At 39.3% G+C, this 22,535-nt stretch overlaps 2 protein-coding genes across 2 annotated transcripts in view; one reads left to right on the forward strand and one right to left on the reverse strand.

Annotated features, from left to right (window-relative positions):
* exoc5 (exocyst complex component 5) overlaps window positions 1-15,327 on the reverse strand; it is a 35,648-nt gene extending 20,321 nt beyond the window's left edge. The window contains exons 1-4 of the mRNA XM_003225792.4: window positions 15,029-15,327; window positions 7,963-8,057; window positions 6,917-7,064; window positions 4,994-5,188 (exon numbers count right to left, since the gene is read on the reverse strand). Coding sequence (XP_003225840.2) covers window positions 4,994-5,188; window positions 6,917-7,064; window positions 7,963-8,057; window positions 15,029-15,157 — 567 coding nt within the window. The 5' untranslated portion in view covers window positions 15,158-15,327. The remainder of the gene's footprint in view (window positions 1-4,993; window positions 5,189-6,916; window positions 7,065-7,962; window positions 8,058-15,028) is intronic.
* A 673-nt stretch (window positions 15,328-16,000) lies between these two features.
* ap5m1 (adaptor related protein complex 5 subunit mu 1) overlaps window positions 16,001-22,535 on the forward strand; it is a 30,347-nt gene continuing 23,812 nt past the window's right edge. Inside the window, exon 1 of the mRNA XM_003225791.4 lies at window positions 16,001-16,178. Within this exon, the coding sequence (XP_003225839.2) occupies window positions 16,111-16,178 (68 nt within the window). The 5' untranslated portion in view covers window positions 16,001-16,110. The remainder of the gene's footprint in view (window positions 16,179-22,535) is intronic.

Below are 22,535 nucleotides of genomic sequence, written 5' to 3' on the forward strand. Positions count from 1 at the left end.
ACTCAATAACAGGAATCCTGTTAGTGACATAAGCAGGTATAATTCCACCTGTGTATGTCTTTATAGATTAGTGTTCTCTTCCACCTTCAACAACCAAAGCTCTCTAGCTCAAACTCATTGTTATGGGATATGAACTTGCCTCCTATAGCTATCCTGTTGCTGATGAAAAGTGAAAGGGATCAGAAAAGTGTCTGCCTATGTCTCCACAATCAGGTGAGGACAAATGGCAATGTTCATTGAAATTGCCAGATGTTTCTCTAGTTTTTTTCTACTTCCCACTATAATTCAGACACTATGCTCAACTGTGTAGGATCTCATGCAATATCTGGCACTTTCATGGAATCATAGAGTTGGAAGAGACCATAAGGGCCATCCAGTCCAACCCCTTTCTGCCATGGAAGAACATAACAATTAATGGACTTCCAACAGATGGTCATCCAGCCCCTCTATAAAACCCTCCAGAGAAGAAGACCCTGCCATATTAGCATATTCCACTGTCAAACAGCTCATACCGTTAGGAAGTTCTTCCTAAGGTTTAGGTGGAAAGATACAATTTTTAAAGCACCAGTCTTAAGCCTGTGAAAAGGAAGTCTTCTACTGTTCCCCAAACACATTTGTAGCGGCAATAGACCCTACATGTATAAGAGTTTCTCCAAAATTCTAACTTGCATCCTGCAATAGTGAAGTGAAAAGATCTGTCTTTTCCTGACTGCTTGTCATGACAGGCAAGGGTAGCTGAACAGCTCTTATCACCCAGGCGAGCGAGATTTGCAAAGCTGGTTTAAAAATAGGCAAAAATTACAGTTTTGAAAACTGCCAAGATTAGTAGGCAATCAAAACCCTTTGAAGTCTAAAGTGGTCCTGGGAACATAGTGAGACATACAAGACATTTGTTGCAGACAAGAAACTGGAGGGCATCCTGCAGGAAGTAGTGACAAAAATCCTTGCTAGATCTCACACAAAAGGAAAAACTTGGAAAAACTACTGGGATGGAGAGATGGAGAAGAAAGATTTTTCCAGGGCAGCTCCACTTCAGGAAGTTTAGCAACCTTGCCCTGAACAAAAGCATCTTGGATTAGGCAAAGAGAGAGGGATTGATGAAGATACAGAAGGTTGTTCTGTGTAAAATCTCATTCAACTACCTGTGCAACTAGCTTACATGCAAGAAGCACGAGGCAAATGATTGAACTGTGGATGTGGGATGTTAAAGCTAAGAGTAATTCACAGTGCAAAGAAATCATGCTAAAAGTATATCATAAATGCAAGACAACAGCAGTTTTAATTTGTCTGGAAAGCAAGAATCACAGTAAGAAAAGAACACAAAGGCCATCCATCCAGCTCTCTGTCATACAGGAACACATCATTAAAGCCCTCCCTACATTTTCCTACATTTTGAAACCATTGCTCCATTGTGTCCTAGTCTCCAGAGAGGAGAAAACAAACTTTCCGCCTCTTCAATGTCACATCCTTCCCAATATTTAAGCACAGCTATACTAATTGTGTTAAAAGACAAGTGGTATTATTCCCGAGTAGACATGTATTGGAGCAGGGTTTTGATTAAGCAGTGAAAAGACTCTTAAAATGGGTGTCTGGCAACCGTTAAAAGATGGAGATAATTGGTTGTATCTGCCTTTCAGAGACCTGCACTCTTATCAGAAAAGATGATATTCGGGATATTCCTCTCCATCACAACATTTCATCTCAGCATCACCTGGCACTCTATATGAGATTTTCAGAGACTTGAAAGGGGTCAGGTACATCTTATCTTATCAGGCCAATTCCATTTGTATAAATTTATGGCTCACACTCTAGTACAGGCCTTTTATGTACCAAAGAACAGAACTGCAATATAATGTTTAATGCTCTGTTGCCCTGGTCTTCTGCCCCACACTTTGACTCTCAGCATTCAATAACCCAAATGTGAACAGTCCTTTCTGACTGCTCCTGCTCTACTCACCAGCCTCTACTTAGGGCCCTTCTACACTGCCATATCATCCAGAATATCAAGGCAGATAATCCACAGTATCTGCTTTAAACTGGATTATCTGAGTCCACACTGCCATATAATACAGTTCAAAGCAGATAAACTGGATTTTATACAGCTGTGTAAAACTGGCATTGCGGTTTTGTTCTTTAAATGCTACTGTGTTTCTCCAAACCTTGAAATAGCCCAAAGTCAGCTGATACGTTCAATTTGTGTATTGGTGCTGCTATTTGAGTTACCTAAGGCCTAGCATTCAAAGAAGTTTGAATGTTAGCTGTAATCAGAGATTGGGTTAATTAGAATATATTGTGTAAAATTGATTTTTGTAATTTAAAAAAATGACTACTTCTTTATGAGAGAAAGCACTTGACTGCATGGAGTGGAAACAAGCCATTCATATTTCCTAAGTACCCAAAATATTTGCTAAAAGGAATTTCCACTTATACAACAAAATCACAGCTTTTGAGATATGTCTCAGTTTAACGAATGTAATATTCCGCATTTTGATGTCCTCCAGATGTGTTGGACTATAACCTCCATCACCCTGAACCTACATGGTGCCCGTTGCCTGAAGATTCTATGAGTTGTATTATCTCAGCTGTAGGACATCAGATCAAAAAGTCTAAATTAACATAAAAAGATTCATTTCACTTTGTTCATTTCTTTAAATCAGTGGGTCCCAAACTTTTGACTTCAAATCCCAGAAATCCCAGCAGATGTGAGGAATTGTGGGAGCTGAAGTCCAAAACACCTGGAGGACCAAAGGTTGGGATCCACTGATTTAAAGTGAGGTGTGTTACAGCAGCAAAGATAGAAATATGTGCTTTTCTTGCATGGTAGGTGATGGTCTGTGAGATCTCTTCCAACTCAATACGATGAAAAATTAAAATCAGATTTAGATAAACAGACTGTTTTCAACATGAAGAAAATAGTTGAGATGGACAAAATTAATGTTTCAGTTGCACAAATGGGGAAGAGTGTTTGCAACCAATGTTCCCTAGCATCACCTATGACAAGAGTGGGTAATTGCTGGGAGTTAGCCCCTCAAAATCTTTGTAAAACATGTATCAGACCGACTGTCCCCTTAGGCTGTTTTACCTCCAGAAGAGATCTTTTCACTAACATTAAAATTTAAAAAGCCTTGGGGCCCCATGTGGCTATTGTGTCCTACTTTCCCTGCTCCTGATCTTGGAGAACAGAAAAAAATGGAAGGCAACATCAAAGTTATGATTTAGATCCTAGGTTGTTCTTTGTTCCTATAAAATAGTGAGTAGTTTGTCCTCTCAACTGCTTCACCCATCTGCAACTAGTGACACAATTCCAAAAGTTGACCAGCCCCAAATCAAGCATTTAAAAAAGCACAGGGTATTCTGAGGGAAGGACACAATACGTCATGTCCTATTCCTGGAAACCACTATGTAAAATAGGAAGGAAAAAGGCACAGTATAAAATTACATATACTGTATATTGACAACATTGTTTGAATTGAATTTTGTAAAGGGTAGGATATGGCTTTCAAAACTTTTAGCAGGATGTCATCACCAACTGTGCTGCAGTGAAAATCTAAAAGGCAGGATATAATTAATATGGAAACAGTCAGCTCTAATTTCCTACTGAATGTCGCAGATAAATTTAGATGAGTTTTATCTCCAAATAATTCTCCCTTGACATCCAATCCAAATTTCAAAGGACTGTGGAAGACCAGATGACTTAAAATAGGCACATCTTCTGGAATTAAAAAGTACACAGACCTGACTGAAAAAGGTATGAACTTATCCATTCAAATTAAGAAAGCAAGAGCAGAAGAGATGCTGTCATTACAAAGGGGGAAAAAATGAGGCATTGTCCTTGTGTGCTTTCAAGTTGTTCCTAACTTATAAAGACCTTAAAATGAACCGATCACAGAGTGCACCTGGCCAGATTTGTTCAGAAGGGGTTTGCCACTGCCTTCCTCTAAGGCTGTGAGAGCATGACTTACCCAGGGACATGCAGTGAGTTTCTATGGTTGAATAGGGATTTGGACCCAAGACTCACAGTCCTATTTTCACACTGAAACATTAAACCACACTGGCTCTCAGTTATCAACTTAAAATAATTATTTTAAATTATGACAGTCAATACTTCAAATTGGAACTCTTTTAAATCAAAATATATGAATGAGAAACTTTATACAATATAAAATAACCCTTTTAAAAACACAAAAATACTGTCATATATGTATAAATGATGGCAAATAGATCAAAAAAGGCAGCATATGTACTAAAATTGAGGAGTAATCTTGGAATTTGTTAAGAGGAAAGGTTCACAATCACAACTGCATCTTGAGGAAGGTAAACCAGTGTTCTATACATTTAAGACTCAAATGAAAACTGATATGACCGGCTTATTTGATGAAGGTTGAATTCAGAAATTTTGCTTTATGCACAATCATGACAAACTGGCTGAACAAACCATTATATCTACCACAGTATCAGGAACAGAGGTTCAGAATTATGAAGTCAAACACACAAAGAAGTACTCCTACATCTGCAGGATTTATTTCAACATTGTGTCTCAGTTTCCATTATATGCCCACAGAAAAAAAACAAAGTAGCACATTAAGGTTTTTCTGGAGCCTAAAAGATAGTCTAACAATATTTAATTCTATGAAGACAGCTCTCTCAAGGAGTTTATATGGGGCAGAAAGACTCATTCATAAGTGAGAGGAATTAGGATGAGATGTTCAGAAAAAAGAGAAAAGAACACAAGAGCTTTCTAAAGGTATTCTAAAGAGTTCCTCTCTCAGCAATTCTTCCAAGTCGCTTATGATTTTGCAAAATGAAAATGTGACACACTGAAAACAGCTGAATCTGCAGGTAAATGAAGTTAATCTGCACACCAGAACAATGGTGCTCAGACAAGTTGCTCACTGGGGAGCCGAGGCTGTGGAAAAGTTACTGCAAAGGGTTGTAATTAGGGCAGCTCAGCTTATTGCACGCAATGCCGTTCAATGTGGTTGCCGCGTCTTACCTTTTCAGAGTTGGTGAAAACGTCAGACTTCAGCTCTCCATCCAGAAACTCATTAAAGTACTTCATCAGTTTGTGAGCCTCCACCAGCCTCTGTCTCGGCGTGTTTACCCCCTCCAGCAAGTCGCCAAGGTGACAGACTTTAGTGGCCACGTAGCTGACATGCTCATCAAGTTCTTGGAAGTGCTGGAAGGCAACCTGGGAGAAGGATGTGAGCAAAGTAAGGCTGTTGGTGTTTACAGTCATTAAATAAAGTCAACCTATAAAACCAGCATGTCAAAGAACAAAGAGACCCACAAAAGTCAATACAGGGGGAGATACAGCAGCCAACAGCTTTACATAAAAATGTAGAAACATCAATGAAAATCCAAACTCAGTGGATGAGAGAGCAGAGCCTTCATTTACACAAAGTGAATTGATCCCAGTGGTATCAAAGGCATGGCAGGGATGGCCACAATGATTTGCCTCAAGTGCCTATCTGCTTAACTATTTGGGCAAACTGGTTTTAAGAGTTTAGTGAAATGTGTAAAAGATTTCCTGTCATTTATTAAACACTTCTTATCAGTTAGCTTTAAGATGAAAAATGTGTTGTACGTGAATCTCTAGATTCATGTACAAGTTGAGGGCAGGTTTAGAGGACAAAAATATTTATTTTAATAGAAGTTGAAGGTCATTCTAGAGAGGAGCATGTTCCAGTGCTATCTCCAGGGGCCAGATGGTCCTTTTTTGATAAGTGCTAAGTTACAGTATTAATTAACTCTTAACATAAAAGGAGCTATCTCCTTCTCTGAGTAAAAGGAGTAAAGTGACTAAAATTGAGAGCTTAGTTCATCCCAGTAGAACCTAAAAGAAGCACAATCCCCCTCTACTCTTTCGGCTTTGAAAGTGCCAAAGATCCGCAGCCACCATCTTCCCAACTGGCATCCAAAAAAGGTCAGAAGCAGCAGAGAATCGAGGAGAGGACATCAGTGCTTCTTCTAGGTTCTCGTGGAATAGAATAAGCTATTGCATTTCACCTAGTCAGAAAGGAGAGGGTTCCTTTTTTTATAAGAATTAAGGTACATAATTTACACTGACCTGTGGATATATCAACTTAGGTTTACTAGATTGATTTTTAACTAAAACTTCTAAACTTATACATAACTATATATAGTCAGCCCTCTAATTTCGGCAGGTTTCAGAGCAAAGGATCTCCCTAAAAGTGAAAAACTAAAAACAAAGAAATTGCTGGGTTTTTTTACACAAGAGAACATCTCTTCAGGGAATTTCTACAACCTCCAGAATGATCCTTTGGTCAGTCATAGAGTCACACCGCAGGAACTAGAGAAAACATTTTAATCAAATCATGAATAATCAAACCAACATAAACCTGCAAGGGTGGAGAGCCGATGGTACAGTATATACAAGGCTTTCTGTCATAATCACAGATTTTGCTAGTTTCAGTCTCCAGTGCCACAGGTGCAGACTCATGTACAAGCAGCAGGACTAACTCATGGTTGGAGAGGTAATCAAATGGAGAAAAATCCACATGCATATACAGATACTCATATGCACAAAATTATACTTATATAGATAGTAAGATAAATTGAGCAACTGTGTCTCATCTCTCATTACTCCCTATTGAGAGGAAAGAAGTTTATTCCACTGTATTGGTGGGTGTCCTCTTAATTCCTCTAACTGAAGCAGGCCACCACAACTTCACACAAAAAAAGAAGGGATGCAATTTCTCCAGATTTTGTTTATTGTTAGGTGTACATAATGCAAGGGATGCCTTTTGTGTAAGTACTGAATTATGACTTTAGTGCTCCTAGACTAAACCTTCTGGGGACAAAAAAAATCCTCCCAAAAAACCTCAGGGAACTAGAGGTTTTCCTGTACAAGGTCACATAGCAGCAATACAAGACAAATATGGATTAAGCTGCATACCTGATTGCTTTTCTGAAGCTCCTGAACCTTCTTGGCAAATTCTTTGGCTTCCTTCTGGACTTGTTGCTCTAACTTTTCCACTCTTCTCTGTATTCGTTCATCTAGTAACTTCAGCTCGTTTATGTGATTTACAAATTCTTCTTGCAATCTGATTTTTTAAAAAGATGTTTGAAACAACAGATTTTATTACACAAAGTCTTATCTGTGACAATAAAATCATAGTATGACATTACAAAATATAGCATATCAGAATCACAAAGATGTTACAAATACCGCAAGTGTCTAAGATAGGTACACCATGGAAATGGTCACAATTGATGTGCTTTGAAAAAATTCTGACTTCCACAGGTTACCATCATTTTACCAACAACATTTTTATGTCACTGTCCTTCCCTGCGGGTCATGAATTTCACTCTGTAGTTACATGAAAAGACGTTTATTTTGACCCATTATAGGGCATTTCTTAAGCAAACATTTGGCCTTGAATTAAACTAATGAAGGTCATCATGTCTCTGTACCAATGTAAACAGAGCAAGAAATTTTGCCCCATCAGGTTTTATGGTATAACCTATAATTAGGCATTGCCTTATCCTAGCAATTGTCCAGACAAGAAAATAAATCTGAGGCACATATCTTAAGTTGACCACGGGCCATTTCTATAAAGTGCATGATTATTACTACATCTATACTAAAGGAATCCTTGGCTGGGCAGAGAGCAAAGATTCAAAAGCCATTAAAGGCTAACAGTTTCTTCCGCAAAACTCTTTATCAATCAATAACATGCTTGTTGCTTTGCTCCATGCTGGGGGTGAGAAGGCCCTGTGCATCATGTAGATGCCACAGTGACTTTTCTGCCATTCAGGATACACAGCCCATATAGATGAGTCCTTAGTCCACATAACCTTACACTACCAATTTCATTCTCTAAATTAGTTTCTAAGGTGCTACATAATCCCTATGCCCACTGATATTCCAGAATAACACAGGGATGTATTTGATTTCTACTTGTACTTTATGTGAGAGATGGTAAAAAATACTATTTTCACCTTTTGGGATCAAAGGCTTCCATGCCTCCGCGCGAACCCCCACCAGGAGTCCTCCATGCCAGGCGTTCAATGTATTCATCTGCCACAAACGGCTCCTGCCCAAACAAGACATAGAGGCTCTTTTACAGCAAATAGCAATGGAAAATGCAAGGGACATATTGGTTACAGGTCAATCTACAAAACGCATAACCTTTCTGCAGAAGATACCTTCTATAGATAAACATACTTCATCTTATATCCAATAGTACATTTCACTTTTGTGCGCAAAGTATAAAAATGAGATATTTTTAAAATGGAAAACACCTTAAACAAGGCTTTTCAACCTTTTATAGTCTAGGGCCTATCATTTACTTCAAAGATCTATCATGGTAAAGGCTCAAAGTGTTTCTCTTCAACAATAGGTGCATCTACACAGTAGAAGTAATGTACTTTGACACCACTTTAACTGTCATGGCTCAATGCCATAGCATTCTAGGGGTCTTAGTTTAGTGAGGCACTAGCACTCTTTGAGAGAGAAGACTAAAAACATGGTAAAACTATAACTGAGTCCATACTGAAGACCAGTATGGTTTGGAGGCAGATCCCTTCCCATTTAGTAGCTCAAAAAATGCAAATTGGACAAGGAATTGCTAAAATTATTTCTCATGCTCTCGCCTGTCCCACATTCAATTTGTTCATTTTGTTCCTTTTAACCTGATGCTCCTTAGGAATGGAGAGCAGAATGATGCTGTAAATGTCAGGCTTTGGTTTACACACGTCCAAGTTATATCCTTAGTATCTCCAATTTAAAAAATGGTGAGTAGCAGGACTAATATCCTCGTCCCAAGATCTCAGAGGGTGCCATAACTCGAAGAGTACTGAGTTAGACAGATGCTTTCTCTCAATACAAGACAGTATGCACACCAAACTCCTCCTGTTTCTCTAACTCAATGTAGCATATAAACAGCCCAAACAATCCATGCTTCAGTGTTTCTAAGAATGGGGAGCCAAGTGCTTCAGTAGCCAATTCTTCCAATCCCATCTCAAAATCAATATTTGTCTAGCAAACTTGACGTTCTTGTTTCCCCATTATTGTCATCCTCATTCTTTCATACTCTCCTCCCTGCGATACATTGATAAAATACATATCCCAACATGATAAAACCATGGAAGAGACTCATCTTTCTACACATCCATGACTGTACTGTTGACACTGCCCAAAACCCTTTTTTAAAATGTGTTATCTTTGAACTTCAAGATATCTTTTACATTTCTAAAACACATTAAAGTAATTTAGCCAAATTAGTTCCATATATTGCTGTACAATTTGTCAAGAATGGGCTAAACATGTTATTAAAAACATCTAAAGTGATATCAAATTATTTCAACAGAAGAAATAAATGTACATGGAGATTTCATAACTGCAAGAACTGGTTAGGGCAAGAACGAGTATTCAGTTCTTTAAATTACCAATGAAAGACATAACCCAGCAGATACACAAGTTCCTTCATGCCTACAGTACACAAAGTTGTATTGCAAGATTGGCTGGTAAAGAAAACAGCCAAATCTTGATCTTTAAGTCATTAATTTATATTCCTGTTAGTCAAACTGCAATTATATGAGACTCTAAGATATTAAGATCAAATCAGGTAGAGATGGACAACATAACATTCTGCAGCTCAAGTTCAAAGCCCTATTTTGCCTTCCAAACTTGTCAAGGAAGCAGGAAAATGGCAACTTATACCATCTGCTGTTTTGACAAATGAGATCACAATGATATAATTGGCACAGTATATACATTTAAAGTACCATTATCTGCTGATAATTTAGGAACCTGTTGAACTCCCGACCCATTTTATAAGGGTGAGGGAAAAGGGATGCAAAATCTGTTGCAATGTAATACTGCCAGTACCGCCAGCATGCAACTTTGCTTCTTTTCAGCTCAAGCAAGTGTTGACTGCAGAAATGCTGAACTAGCGTCTGGCTTTAGTAATGAACAGATGAGACCCGATGCAGAAAGGCTTTGCAGGTAGTTCACTCCTTTGTCCAGGTGAGGTATTACAATCCAGTGAACATATAAGCCACACTTCCTCCCAAGAAGCAAACAAGTTGCTTGGGGTATTCCTGGATGAATCATTCCCAGAAATAGCTTATGTGGACTGCTACCAGCTTTGTCTGCTAGCCCAGTTTTCTCCCTGCCTTGGATAATAGAATTCTAGAGTTAGACCACAAGGACCATCCAGTCCAGCCTCATTCTGTCTTTTGAGAACACCCAAAAAAACCCACTCCCAATAGATGGCCCTGCATCTTGCTTAAAAACATCTATAGAAAGAGGCTCTACTGGACTCCTAGGCAGCATATTCCATGCCAAAGAGCTCTTACCACTCGGAAGTTCTTCCTAACTTTTAGGTGGAATCTCCTTTCTTTCAATTTGAACCCATTGCTCCATTGTACCCTACTCTCTAGAGAAGCAGAAAACAAGCTTGCTCCCTCCTCAATATGACACCAACATTTAAGTATGGTTATCATGTCCCCTCTCAAACTTATCTTCTCCAAGCTCAACATTCTTAAGCTACTCCTTATAGGGTTTAGATTTTATCATTTCGGTGGCCCTTCTTTGAACACATTCCAGGTTGTCCATATCCTTCTTGAATCGTGGTGCCCAGACTGGATTCCAGGTGAGGTCTGACCAAAGCAGAAGAAAGTGGGGCCATCATTTCCCTGGATCTAGACATTGATGCAGCCTAGAATTGTATTGGCTTTTTTCGCTGCCGCACCACACTGCTTACTCATGTTCAGTTTGTGACCAACCAAGATTCCTAAACCCCTTCCACATACACTGTTTTCAAGCCAGAGGGGGATAGCCTGTTGCCAGTGATCTGTACTCTGGATATTAATTATGGCCCAACTTTAGTAGGCTGCTTGGTATAGTGGTTTTGTTGTGACTGCGCCTTCGGGGATTATGGTTGATGGTGATGGAATTCGAAGAGGAAGAAAAAACCCTCGTGATGAGGGTTCACTGGAGGAGTTGCGCAGGAAGCGACTTAGAGAACTATATGGGGGATCTTCTGAGGAAGATTCAGATGGGGAGATGGATGCTGAGGAACAGGTGGTGGCTGGGGAAGCGGGCACTGAATGGGCACAGCCACCGGAGATGTCTGGGGATTTGGGGCCTATGGATACTTCTGAACCTGGGGTTTCTGCAGGAGCTGATCCCAATTGGGATGCTTGGAGAAGGGAGGATGGTTCTTTAAGTGTTCATGGGGCTAAGTGTGGGCAGGATGATTGGGACTCTGACGAATTGCTAGGTACTCCAGATCCACGAGCTCTAGCTGTGTGGAGTTCAGACTCCGAGTAGATTTGGGACACCTGGTGTTTGGGTGTGAGTGTTTGGTCACCCAGGAGGAAGGGGAATAAAATGGGAATGTTTGGCCACTGCACTTTGCGTGTGGCAAGGTGTTGCTGAGGCGCCATTGGGATCTCTGTGAAGACTGGACTTGGACTATGATTTGTATCTGCTGATATCACCTAGCTTGGCTCTCGCTGTGTCTTATCGTGGACCTGTTTTGGATGACTGCACCCTCTTCGGACTTTGGATTGAATTTGACCTGGCTTCTGTCTACACCCTCTGACTGACGGCTACTCCCGGCTTCTGACTATTGGTTTGTCTTTCGGAATTTCTGCTGCCTCCTGACCGGAATTTCTGCTGCCTCCTGACCTTGGATTCTTCTGACGACAGCTATTCATCATCCCTTTGAGGCTTTCGGCTTATCTGCACCGTGGAAGCAGCTTTATTGCTTTTCTAGTTTGTTTATTTTCCAGCAATTAACTCTATTTGTTTTCCAAAGCTGAATTGAAGCGTTATTTAGTTTTTTATTGAATGCCAGCATGGGAAATTAACGTGGCTCGTTTTTGAGTTATTATTGTCCAATCTACTCTCGAAACACTGAAAAGTGAAGTGTTCCAAGGATATTTCCTGTGTTTATGTTATTTTCTGGCTTATCTTCGGAATAAACTCTGTTTTGTATGTTAACTGGCGTCTGACTCTTGACAGGTTTTCTTTTCTGGTTGTGAGTTGGCTGATTCATGCATTGTAGCTGTACAGATTCATGCATAGATAATTTGGATAGCCATTTTTCCTAGTAAAGCTCCTGTGCTCTGAATCACTACAATGCAAGAAAATCAGAAAATGAATTCCCATTTCCATGCCAAGTTAGTTTCTGACTGATATGCAGCTGTAATGCAGAACTGGAGGAGGAAACAATGTAAACCTCAAATGAACAGTTCACAGAATTTAGAAATGTCAAATCTTTGGTAGCTCTGAAATGTAATAAATATGGATCTCAAGAAGAGCAGCTCTGGTTCGCTTTAGCGCTCCAGAACCCATTTCTATACCCCACAGGTAAAAGTGGGCCCAGAGCTCATTTATTTATTGACAAAATTAGTAACATCTTCTCTTCCCCTTCATTACACAAATGGGAATGCACACTTCCCTCAAATTTAGACTGACATCCATTCTATAGGTGTAGTCCCCTCCCAGCTCAATATAGCCCAATTCAGCAGGTACATCACTGGGAGGCAGGGGAATCTTCCCACATATATATTGTATTCTGTCTTTCCACCGCCACAACTCCTAATGACAGCTCCCTTCCTATTATTATTATTATTGTTGGTATATTGTTTCTCCTTATGCATGATCCAAGGCAGCCAGAAAGATCCTCTGCCTATGCAATCCTTATAAACTCAATCACGCTGGTGACAATGGCCAGCCCTCCATTCTGTGGGGTGCAGCCACTTCCAATATACAGTAGTCCTTACTGCAAAAGACCGTGTGGATCCAGAACAGGTCTCTAAGGTCACTTACGGACCCACCTCCAAGACTCTACCCTTGGAAGGCAATTAGACTTGACCATAAGGGATCAGCCCTGAGTGGAAGGGCGGTCCACTATATATTCTCTATTCTAACCTTCACCTCTACTCCTCTTAACAACCTCCATCTCCATATTAGTATCATTCTCATCTTGTACATCCCATTTGTGCAGGATCAAAAGTGGTTAGAAAAACCGTCTCACCAACTAGATATTGTAACCCACCCACCACTCACATCTGGCCTGCCTTCTATTCCATGGGGTGCAATTCCCACAGTACACTCCAATTCAGCAGGCACCTCCCTGAGGCAAAGGGGGTGTCTCCCCACATTTGTTCCATATACTTCCAATGCCTAGTGACAACTCCCACCATCATCATTATAATCATATTTATATCCTAATGACAGTTCAGTTTCCATTATCATCATCATCATCATCATCCCACTTGCCTCCCTATCACATTATCATCTTAATTACTTATTACGCCCCCATCCACCTTATTATGCAGAACACAAGGCAGCCAGAAAGACCCTCTTCTCCTCTCCCCATACAAACCCTATAACCTCTAAAATTGTATTATCATCATCATCATCATCATCATGTCCCCAATGCCTTCCTATGCAGAATCCAAAGTAATAAGAAAAACACTCTTTTCCTCTCCCCATACAGATGCTGTAACTCACCTCACATTTTTATAATGTTGTATTGTTATTAATATTATTGTTACTGTTATAGTATTATTTTCCACTTGCCTAACCTACGCAGGACCCAAGGCAGCCAGAGACCTTTTTTCCCTCCCTATAACCTCACTTACATCATTATAGCCCCCCTCAATAATAATAAATAAAAAGAGAGAATCATAGCAACCTTGAGGAAGGAGAGGGCTTTTCTGCCTGCCTTGAATCCAAAATAGGAAAGCAGGGGGAAGGATAATAATAATAATAATAATAATAATAATAATAATAAATTATTGTATTATTATTATAATATCCAATCTAAACTATGAGGGCCCAAGGCAGCCAGAAAGACACTCTTTTCCCCTTCCCTATAACCCCACTCACATCATCACCAGAGCCCCAATAATAAAATAATCTATTATTGCTATTATTATTTTTATTATTACTATTCCTATAATATTTATCCTTCCCCCACCTCCCTATTTAGGGCCAAAGCAAAACACCATGATAAATTATATTATCATTATCATTATTATATTTATCCTTCCCACTGCCTCCCTATTTAGGACCATATTATATTCATCCTTCCCCCTGCCTTCCTATTTAGAACCAAGGCTATTATTATTATTATTATTATTATTATTATTATTATTATTATTATCTCTTTCCCCCTGCCTGCCTATTTAGGATTAAGGCAGCCCGCCATAATTATATTATTATTACTATTATTCACTTTCCCTATTCGTATTACTATTATTATTAATATTATTCACCCTTCCTATTATTATTATTACTATTATCACAATTGTATTAATACTATTACTGTATTAGTACTATTAATATTATTATTATTACTATTATTATTCACCCTTCCTGTTGTTATTATTATTAGACTAATATTTTTATGATACTACTATTATTACTATTAAAATTAATATTATTCATCCTCCCTATTATTATTACTACTACTATTAAAACAATTACAATTATTATTATTTTGCTACTATTATTCTTATTACTATTACTATTAATATTCAACCTCAATTATATTATTATTATTATTACTTGTACAATTATTATTAGTCTTATGAATATACTTATTAGTATTGTTATTATTATTACTACTAACATTATTATTACTATTATTATTATGATGCTACTATTATTACTATTAAAATTAATATTATTCACCCTCCCTATTATTACTCTTAAAACAATTACATTATTATTTTACTACTATTATTATTACTATTAATATTCAACCTCCCTATTATTACAATTACTATTATTACTTGTACAATTATTATTACTCTTATGAATATACTTATTAGTATTATTACTAATTTCCTTTATTACTATTAATATTAATAACCCTGCCTATTATTGCTATTAATATTATTATTACTATTGTTGTTGTTATTCACCCTTCCTATGATGATGATGATGATGATGAAGATATGCCTCCTCCCTCTCGTCCCTGCCTGTGAGGCCTACTCTCCGTCGCTCCAGAGACGAGACCGGGGCCTTTCCTGCTCCGCTTACCTCGAAGAGATCGGGCGTGACGGCGGCCATGTTGCCGTGCAGCCCCGCCGTGCCGCCACCGTCTTTGTCCCTCAGCCGCCCCCTCAGGCCGCTCCCCGGGGCCCGGCGCCAGGCCGAAGCCTCTTCCATCCTCTTCGCTGACAGAGACAGACAGAGAGCACAACTCCACCGCCGGGCGGATCTTCGCCGACTAGGCCTCTGCGGCGACTCCGCCCTTGTCAGTCAGTTAGTCAGAACCCTTTTAACACTGCAATGTCATAGCTCTATGTTTTCCGCCAAATGCATGCCGGGATTTAGAGTTTATTGTGTGGCTTTTAGCGCCTTCACTTAGGCGGCACTTGGGCCTCACTAGACTACAAGTCCCGGCGTTCCATCAGAAGTTATGCCTGTCAATCAGCTGCTCAAGCCCCGCCTTTTCCTCTCAACACTGATTCCCAGCCTGTCAACATTTTCGGACTTCAACTCCCAGAAGCCTCGGCTAATTTAGTTAAAGGATAAGGATTCTGGGAGTTGAAGTCCATCTTTGCTATCAATCAGTCAGCAGGTCAAGCTCCGCCAGTGCCTACCCTATTACGCACCATTCATTCTCATGGCCCTTCCAGGCAACCATATAACTTAATATATCAAGGCGGATCATCCACAATATCAGCTTTGAACTGGGTTAATTGAGTCCACACTGCCATATAACCCTGTTCAATGTATGCCTGAGTCTCCATGTTCTTTGGACTCCAACTCCCAGAAGCCTCGGCTGCTTTGGTCAATAACAAGAGCTTCTGGGAGTTGAAGTCCAAATTTGAAGAGTTAGAGAAACACATCTTTATAGCTCTATGTTCCGCCGATTGGAATGCCGGGATTTGAAGTTTAGGGGAGGGGCGCTTAGAACGTGCAGCTAGGCAACGCTTAGGCATCATTAAACTACAAGCCCCAGCGTCATATGTGCAGGCGCCATGAAACATAGAGCGATAATTATAGAGTGATACCGTGACCAGCCAGTCAGCTGTTCTCTCTGCAGCGGCCGCTCTCTCTTCCTGTAGGAAGATGGTGTCTTTCTGAAGAGATTTGGAGTGATTTATCAGCCTGCCATGGCTTTGAGGGGACTGTGGCTCGTTAGCCAGGAACAAGGAGCACAGGGCAGCCTGCTCTTTTCCAGGTAAATCCATGGGTGCATCTACACTGTGGAATTAACCCAGTTTGAGACCACTTTAACCGCCATGGCTCAGTGCTATGGGATCCTGGGACTTGTCAGCCTTCCCACTTTCCTTCTATCATCTTTAAACCATCTGTGATGGGTTGCTGTGGGCTTTCCAGGCTGTATGGTCATGTTCCAGAAGCATTCTCTCCTGACGTTTCGCCCACATCTATGGCAGGCATCCTCAGAGGTTGTGGGGTTTGTTGGAAACTAGGCAAGTGGGGTTTATATATCTGTGGAAGGTCCAGGATGGGAGAAAGAACTCTTGCCTGTTGGAGGAAAGTGTGAATGTTGCCATTAGCCACCTTGATTAGCATTGAATGGCCTTGCAGCTTCAAAGCCTGGCTGTTTCCTGTTTGGGGGGGGGGGAAATCCTTTGTTGGGAGGTGTTAGCAGGCCATGATTGTTTCTTGCCTGGAATTCCCCTATTTTCTGAGTTTTGCTATTTATTTACTGTCCAGATTATGGAGTTTTTAAATACAGTAAAGTCTCACTTATCCAAGCTAAACGGGCCGGCAGAACCTTGGATAAGCCAATATCTTGGATAATAAGGAGGGATTAAGGAAAAGCCTATTAAACATCAAATTAGGTTATGATTTTACAAATTAAAAACCAAAACATCATGTTATACAACAAATTTGACAGAAAAAGTAGTTCAATACGCAGTAATGTTATGTTGTAATTCATATATTTACGAATTTAGCACCAAAATATCACAAAATATTGAAAACATTGACTACAAAAATGGCTTGGATAATCCAGAACCTTGGATAAGCGAGGTTTGGATAAGTAAGACTCTACCGTACTGGAAGCCAGGTTTTGTTCATGTTCATAGTTTCCTCCTTTCTATTGAAATTGTCCACATGCTTGTGGATTTCAGTGGCTTTTCTGCGTAGTCTGACTTGGTGGTTTTTAAGAATCTAGCATTCCTGTGTTCTGAAATAACTGGGTCGACTTATCCATAGATCAGTGTGAGTACAATACCTTAACTCTTACCAAAGAAGGAACCATCCCTTTCTCTGTATAGAGTGGAGTATTTGGGATTGTAGGTGATAGATGGAAGCTCTTATGTGTGCCCGTGAGCCCAGAGTCACCCTGTAGAATGATGCACCACTCAGCTTTTCAGAACAAATAAACACAGGAACTTTTACTAAGTTCAACAGAACAATGGTATTTACAATAGTCCCTCTGATTGCTTGCAGAAATCAGCAGTTATAGGCAATCCTTTCATAGTCAATAATAGTAATAATAATAATAATAATAATAATAATAATAATAATAATAACTTAACATATTAACATTGGAACTTATGCCTCAAGTACCACCTCCCAGCAGCAAAGAACTGGTGGGATCACAAACCTGCAAAGGTCGTGGAAAATTAGCACGCAAAGATACTGTGGGACTTCCGAATCCAGACTGACAAAGTTCTGGAACACAACACACCAGACATCACAGTTGTGGAAAAGAAAAGGGTTTGGATCATTGATGTCGCCATCCCAGGTGACAGTCGCATTGACGAAAAACAACAGGAAAAACTCAGCCGTTATCAGGACCTCAAGATTGAACTTCAAAGACTCTGGCAGAAACCAGTGCAGGTGGTCCCGGTGGTGATGGGCACACTGGGTGCCGTGCCAAAAGATCTCAGCTGGCATTTGGAAACAATAGACATTGACAAAATTACGATCTGCCAACTGCAAAAGGCCACCCTGCTGGGATCTACGCGCATCATCCGAAAATACATCACACAGTCCTAGACACTTGGGAAGTGTTCGACTTGTGATTTTGTGATATGAAATCCAGCATATCTATCTTGTTTGCTGTGTCATAATAAAATAATAATAACTTCATTTATATCCCACCACCATCTCCCCGCGGGGACTCGGGGCAGCTTAAATGGGGCAAGGCCCAACGACATAATTAAATAGAATAAACAAAAGCATAATACACAATTCACAAAATAAACGATAAAAACAGCAATATAATATAAAACTGGAATATTATCACAATAGTTAGTAATATATCAATCAACCACCAGGCACAGTTCTATCATCTCCAAGGGTGGGGAAACTAAGCAGCAATGCAGGATAAAATGATGGCTAAAGTGCATAGAAAAAAGGACCTAGTAAAATACGGGATAGATTATTAATAGTCCATGAATCTGCTTCAGTGAAGATCAGCAGCAAACAAGGCCGCAGGAATAGTCAGGCCTCTCTGAGTACAGAGTCATCTTTCCAGCCAATACTCAGTAGACTCACACACAGAGAGAAAATTGTGTTCAAACTGGCTCTCCAGCAGCAGGATAGCAACAGTTACAAACCAATTCCCCAGGTCTTTGCAAACTCAGCCAATCGGCTTCATGCATTTGTTTTTCCAGTTAATACACATGTACAGTAGAATCTGACTTATCCAACCTTTGCTCATCCAACATTCTGTATTATTTATTTATTTGCTACATTTATATGCCGCCCTTCTCACCACGAAGGGGACTCAGAGCGGCTTACAAATTAAATTTACATACAATATTATATTAGCATAGTGCAATACTGGTAATAAATTACTATATTGTACTGTATCAATATATTGTAATATTATTAGTAATATTACATGTAAAACATAATATATAACTAATATTATTATATTGTATTATTAGTATTATATTGTATTACAATATAATATTATGAATATTATATGTATATACAATATGTTATAATTATTATATACAGTAGAGTCTCGCTTATCCAACGTAAACGGGCCGGCAGAACGTTGGATAAGTGAATATGTTGGATAATAATTAGGGATTAAGGAAAAGCCTATTAAACATCAAATTAGGTTATGATTTTACAAATTAAGCACCAAAACATCATGTTATACAACAAATTTGACAGAAAAAGTAGTTCAATACACAGTAATGCTATGTAGTAATTACTGTATTTACAAATTTAGCACCAAAATATCACGATGTATTGAAAACATTGACTACAAAAATGTGTTGGATAATCCAGAACGTTGGATAAGCGAGTGTTGGATAAGTGAGACTCTACTGTATTATCCAACACAGTCTGCCTTTTAGTAGTCAATGTTTTTGTAGTCAATGTTTTCAATACATTGCAATGTTTTGGTGCTAAATTCGTAAATACAGTAATTGCTACATAATGTTACCATGTATTGAACTGCTTTTTTCTGTCAATTTATTGAAAAACATGATGTTTTGGTGCTTAATTTGTAAAATCATAATGTCATTTGACATTTAATAGGCTTTTCCTTTATCCCTCCTTATTATCCAACATTTTAGCTTATCCAACATTCTGCCGTTATGTTGGATAAGTGAGATTCTACTGTAGTATCTTTGCAAACCCTGACATGAAGAAATAATTTTTAAAAGCTTAGTCCATGGGTCATATCAAAATACACAATTTGGACCCCAAAGCCTACCCTTGATTTATACACGAGGTCAATTTGTACATGAGTGTGTGTGATAAATCCAGGTTTCTGTTTGCAGAGGCACATTTTTTCCTGATGTGCAGCCAGATGCACATGTCATTCCCGAGTTTAAGAATTAAAGAAATAAATGGAGTCTCCCTTCTTGTGTCTGCATGAGTCACCGGTCCTGGATATCACGAAACAAGCGCAGAGTCAGAAAGACAGCCAGCGGCTTGTCCCCGGAGGTAGATAAAGCTCTAAAACAAATGCATCATTCAGTTTAGCAGAACTATCTCCTGGTGCAGGCAGAATGGGGAAGGAGGGTGTAAGGATTTGTGCAAAGTCACAACTGGCAATCTACCAAGAGGTATAATTCTGCTGCATGCATTTCAGCAGTGTCTGATTCATTTGGCTATGTTCAATGCAGGAGGATGAGTATGGAGAAATGAAGCCAAAGAAATTATTCATGCAGAAACCCATAAGAGTGGCAGTAATGGTTAGGTTCTGGAAGACAAGATGATTAAACTGAGGCTATCGTACTCTGGACATACATGAGAAGGCAGGACTCACTAGAAAATATGATAATTCTTGGAAAGGTAGAAGGCAGTAGAGAAAAAAAGGAAGACTATTCCAGACAGATAGATTCAATCAAGGAAGCCAAGACTTTCATGGCCAGGATCACAGGGTTGTTGTATGTTGTTGTATCCCAGACACAGGCTGGCCAGATTCAGGTTGAAGATGAAGGGGATTCTGGTTTTGGGATTCAAGAACAGTCTGAGGCTGAAGCCAGCTCAGAGATGCAGTTTCAGTTTAAGCAGGATGAACTCCTGACCCCAGGAGAGATTGATAACGGTCAGGCTGACATTCTTCCCTTGAGAAATGATGAGGGAGAAACTTCAGCTTTGGAAAATAATGAGGGAGATGGTTTAGCTCCAGGCCAGGTGCAAGATAACGGTAGCACAAGCAATGAGTTATCCAGAGAGGACCGTTTGTCTTGGATGGGTTCCCAGTTTCGCAGAAGTGAGCATTTAGCGCACAAACGGGAGTCTAGCTGTGGGAAAAGGAACGCCTTCCTGAGTTGTTATTAAAGTGTGGTTTTGCAGATCACTCTTTGTCAGAGCAATTCATCGCTTCATCTATGTGGATGTTTTCCTTGCCAGTGTTCTTGGATTCTTGGGCCTTGTTCTTTGGACTCTATGGACTATTACCTTGCCTTGTGGATTATTGCTCTTACAATGCTCTTTGGACTCATGGACCTTGCATTTTGGATTATTGGACATTTCTTTACCTTGTGATCTTATTGGACTTAATGACTCTTTCACTACAACTTTGAACTACCTTTTGATTGATTGCTTGATTTATATCCTGCTTTGCTCAATAAAAACCTCAAAAGACTACCTGTGTGTCTGACTGGGTATCTATATCAAGGTGAACTTAGCCTGAGGTGCGACATATGTTTTCTGGGCTGTATGGCCATGTTCCAGAAGCATTCTCTTCTGACATTTTGCCCACATCTATAGCAGGCATCCTCAGAGGTTGTGAGGTTTCAGGCAGGAGTTTTTCCTATTTGAGAATGAGACTTGAGTCCTTCTCCATGCAAAGCAGGAGTTCTTCCACTGAGCTCCAGCAAATGTTGGAGAGCTGAGAAGCAAAACATAAAGAGTCCATAATCTCTACACAAACTGTGATGCTGATTGTCGAGGTACAGCGCACAGTAATTGCAGTTCGCATTGTAGGTTCAGGAACACTTTAGCCATCCTTCAACCCCAAAGGGAATTAGAGAGAATAAGTGGAAACCTTCCACCATGCCAGGTTCACACATCGATTCTACATAATGCCAATTATCCCCTTTTGTTTATTTCTACTGTACTTTAAGGCAACACTGTCAACTTGACATTTTGGAATTACATTAATTTTGGGGCGGGGGGAGAATCTGGTTTCTGACAGTGAAGTCTTTTAAAAATAAAGACTGTATAACGTAGTAGTTAAATTGACTTGTTTTAAAAAAATTACTGTTATTCTGCTCTCCAGTTGGTTTGATAGTTCTTTTACACCTCTGAAAAAGGAGAGAATTAAACACAAAACTGTGGTTAATAAGGAGAGAGAACTGAAGCAGGTCCAGTCCATCGATTTCAGCAAACATTTGTCATTGTTTAATGTGTTGTCGAAGGCTTCCATTGCCAGAATCTCTGGGTTGCTGTGAGTTTTCCAGGCTGTCTGGCCATGTTCCAGAAGCATTCTCTCCTGATATTTGCCCACATCTATGGCAGGCATCCTCAGAGGTTGTGAAGTCCACAGGTATTTATCATTATTTCTCAGATTTAGATGGAAAGGTGAAGAACATTAACTTTGGATCTCAGTTATTTTTATTTTGGAGATGTCTAACTAGCCACTACATCATACAACAAAACAACATCAAGCAAATTCAGTAACCTAACACATATAACAATACTACATACAACAACAACTAAACACAATTGAGCAACATTCACACTTGCTTTATTATTTGTTTGTTTGTTTGTTTGTTTGTTTGTTTCTTTACATCATTTATATTCTGCCCTTCTCACCCCATGCTAGTTTTATATCTGGAGCAGAATGAAGAAGGCGGGGCCGGGAAGACATCTTTCCACCATGTCTCCTGTATCAATTTAATGATATAATGATATTTAATAATATTATACTATACTAATATTATAATACATTGTATATACATGTAATATTAATAATAATATTATGATGTAATACAATGTAATAATAATTATAATTGACTATTATAATTGTATATTTATATTACATGCAATATTACTAATAATATTGCGATATAGTTGTATAATATAATATATTGTATGTATATATACTTGTAAACCGCCCTGAGTCCCCTTCGGGTTGAGAAGGGCG

The sequence above is a fragment of the Anolis carolinensis genome, chromosome 1 (genome assembly GCF_035594765.1).
Source record: "Anolis carolinensis isolate JA03-04 chromosome 1, rAnoCar3.1.pri, whole genome shotgun sequence".
Classification (NCBI taxonomy): domain Eukaryota; kingdom Metazoa; phylum Chordata; class Lepidosauria; order Squamata; family Dactyloidae; genus Anolis; species Anolis carolinensis.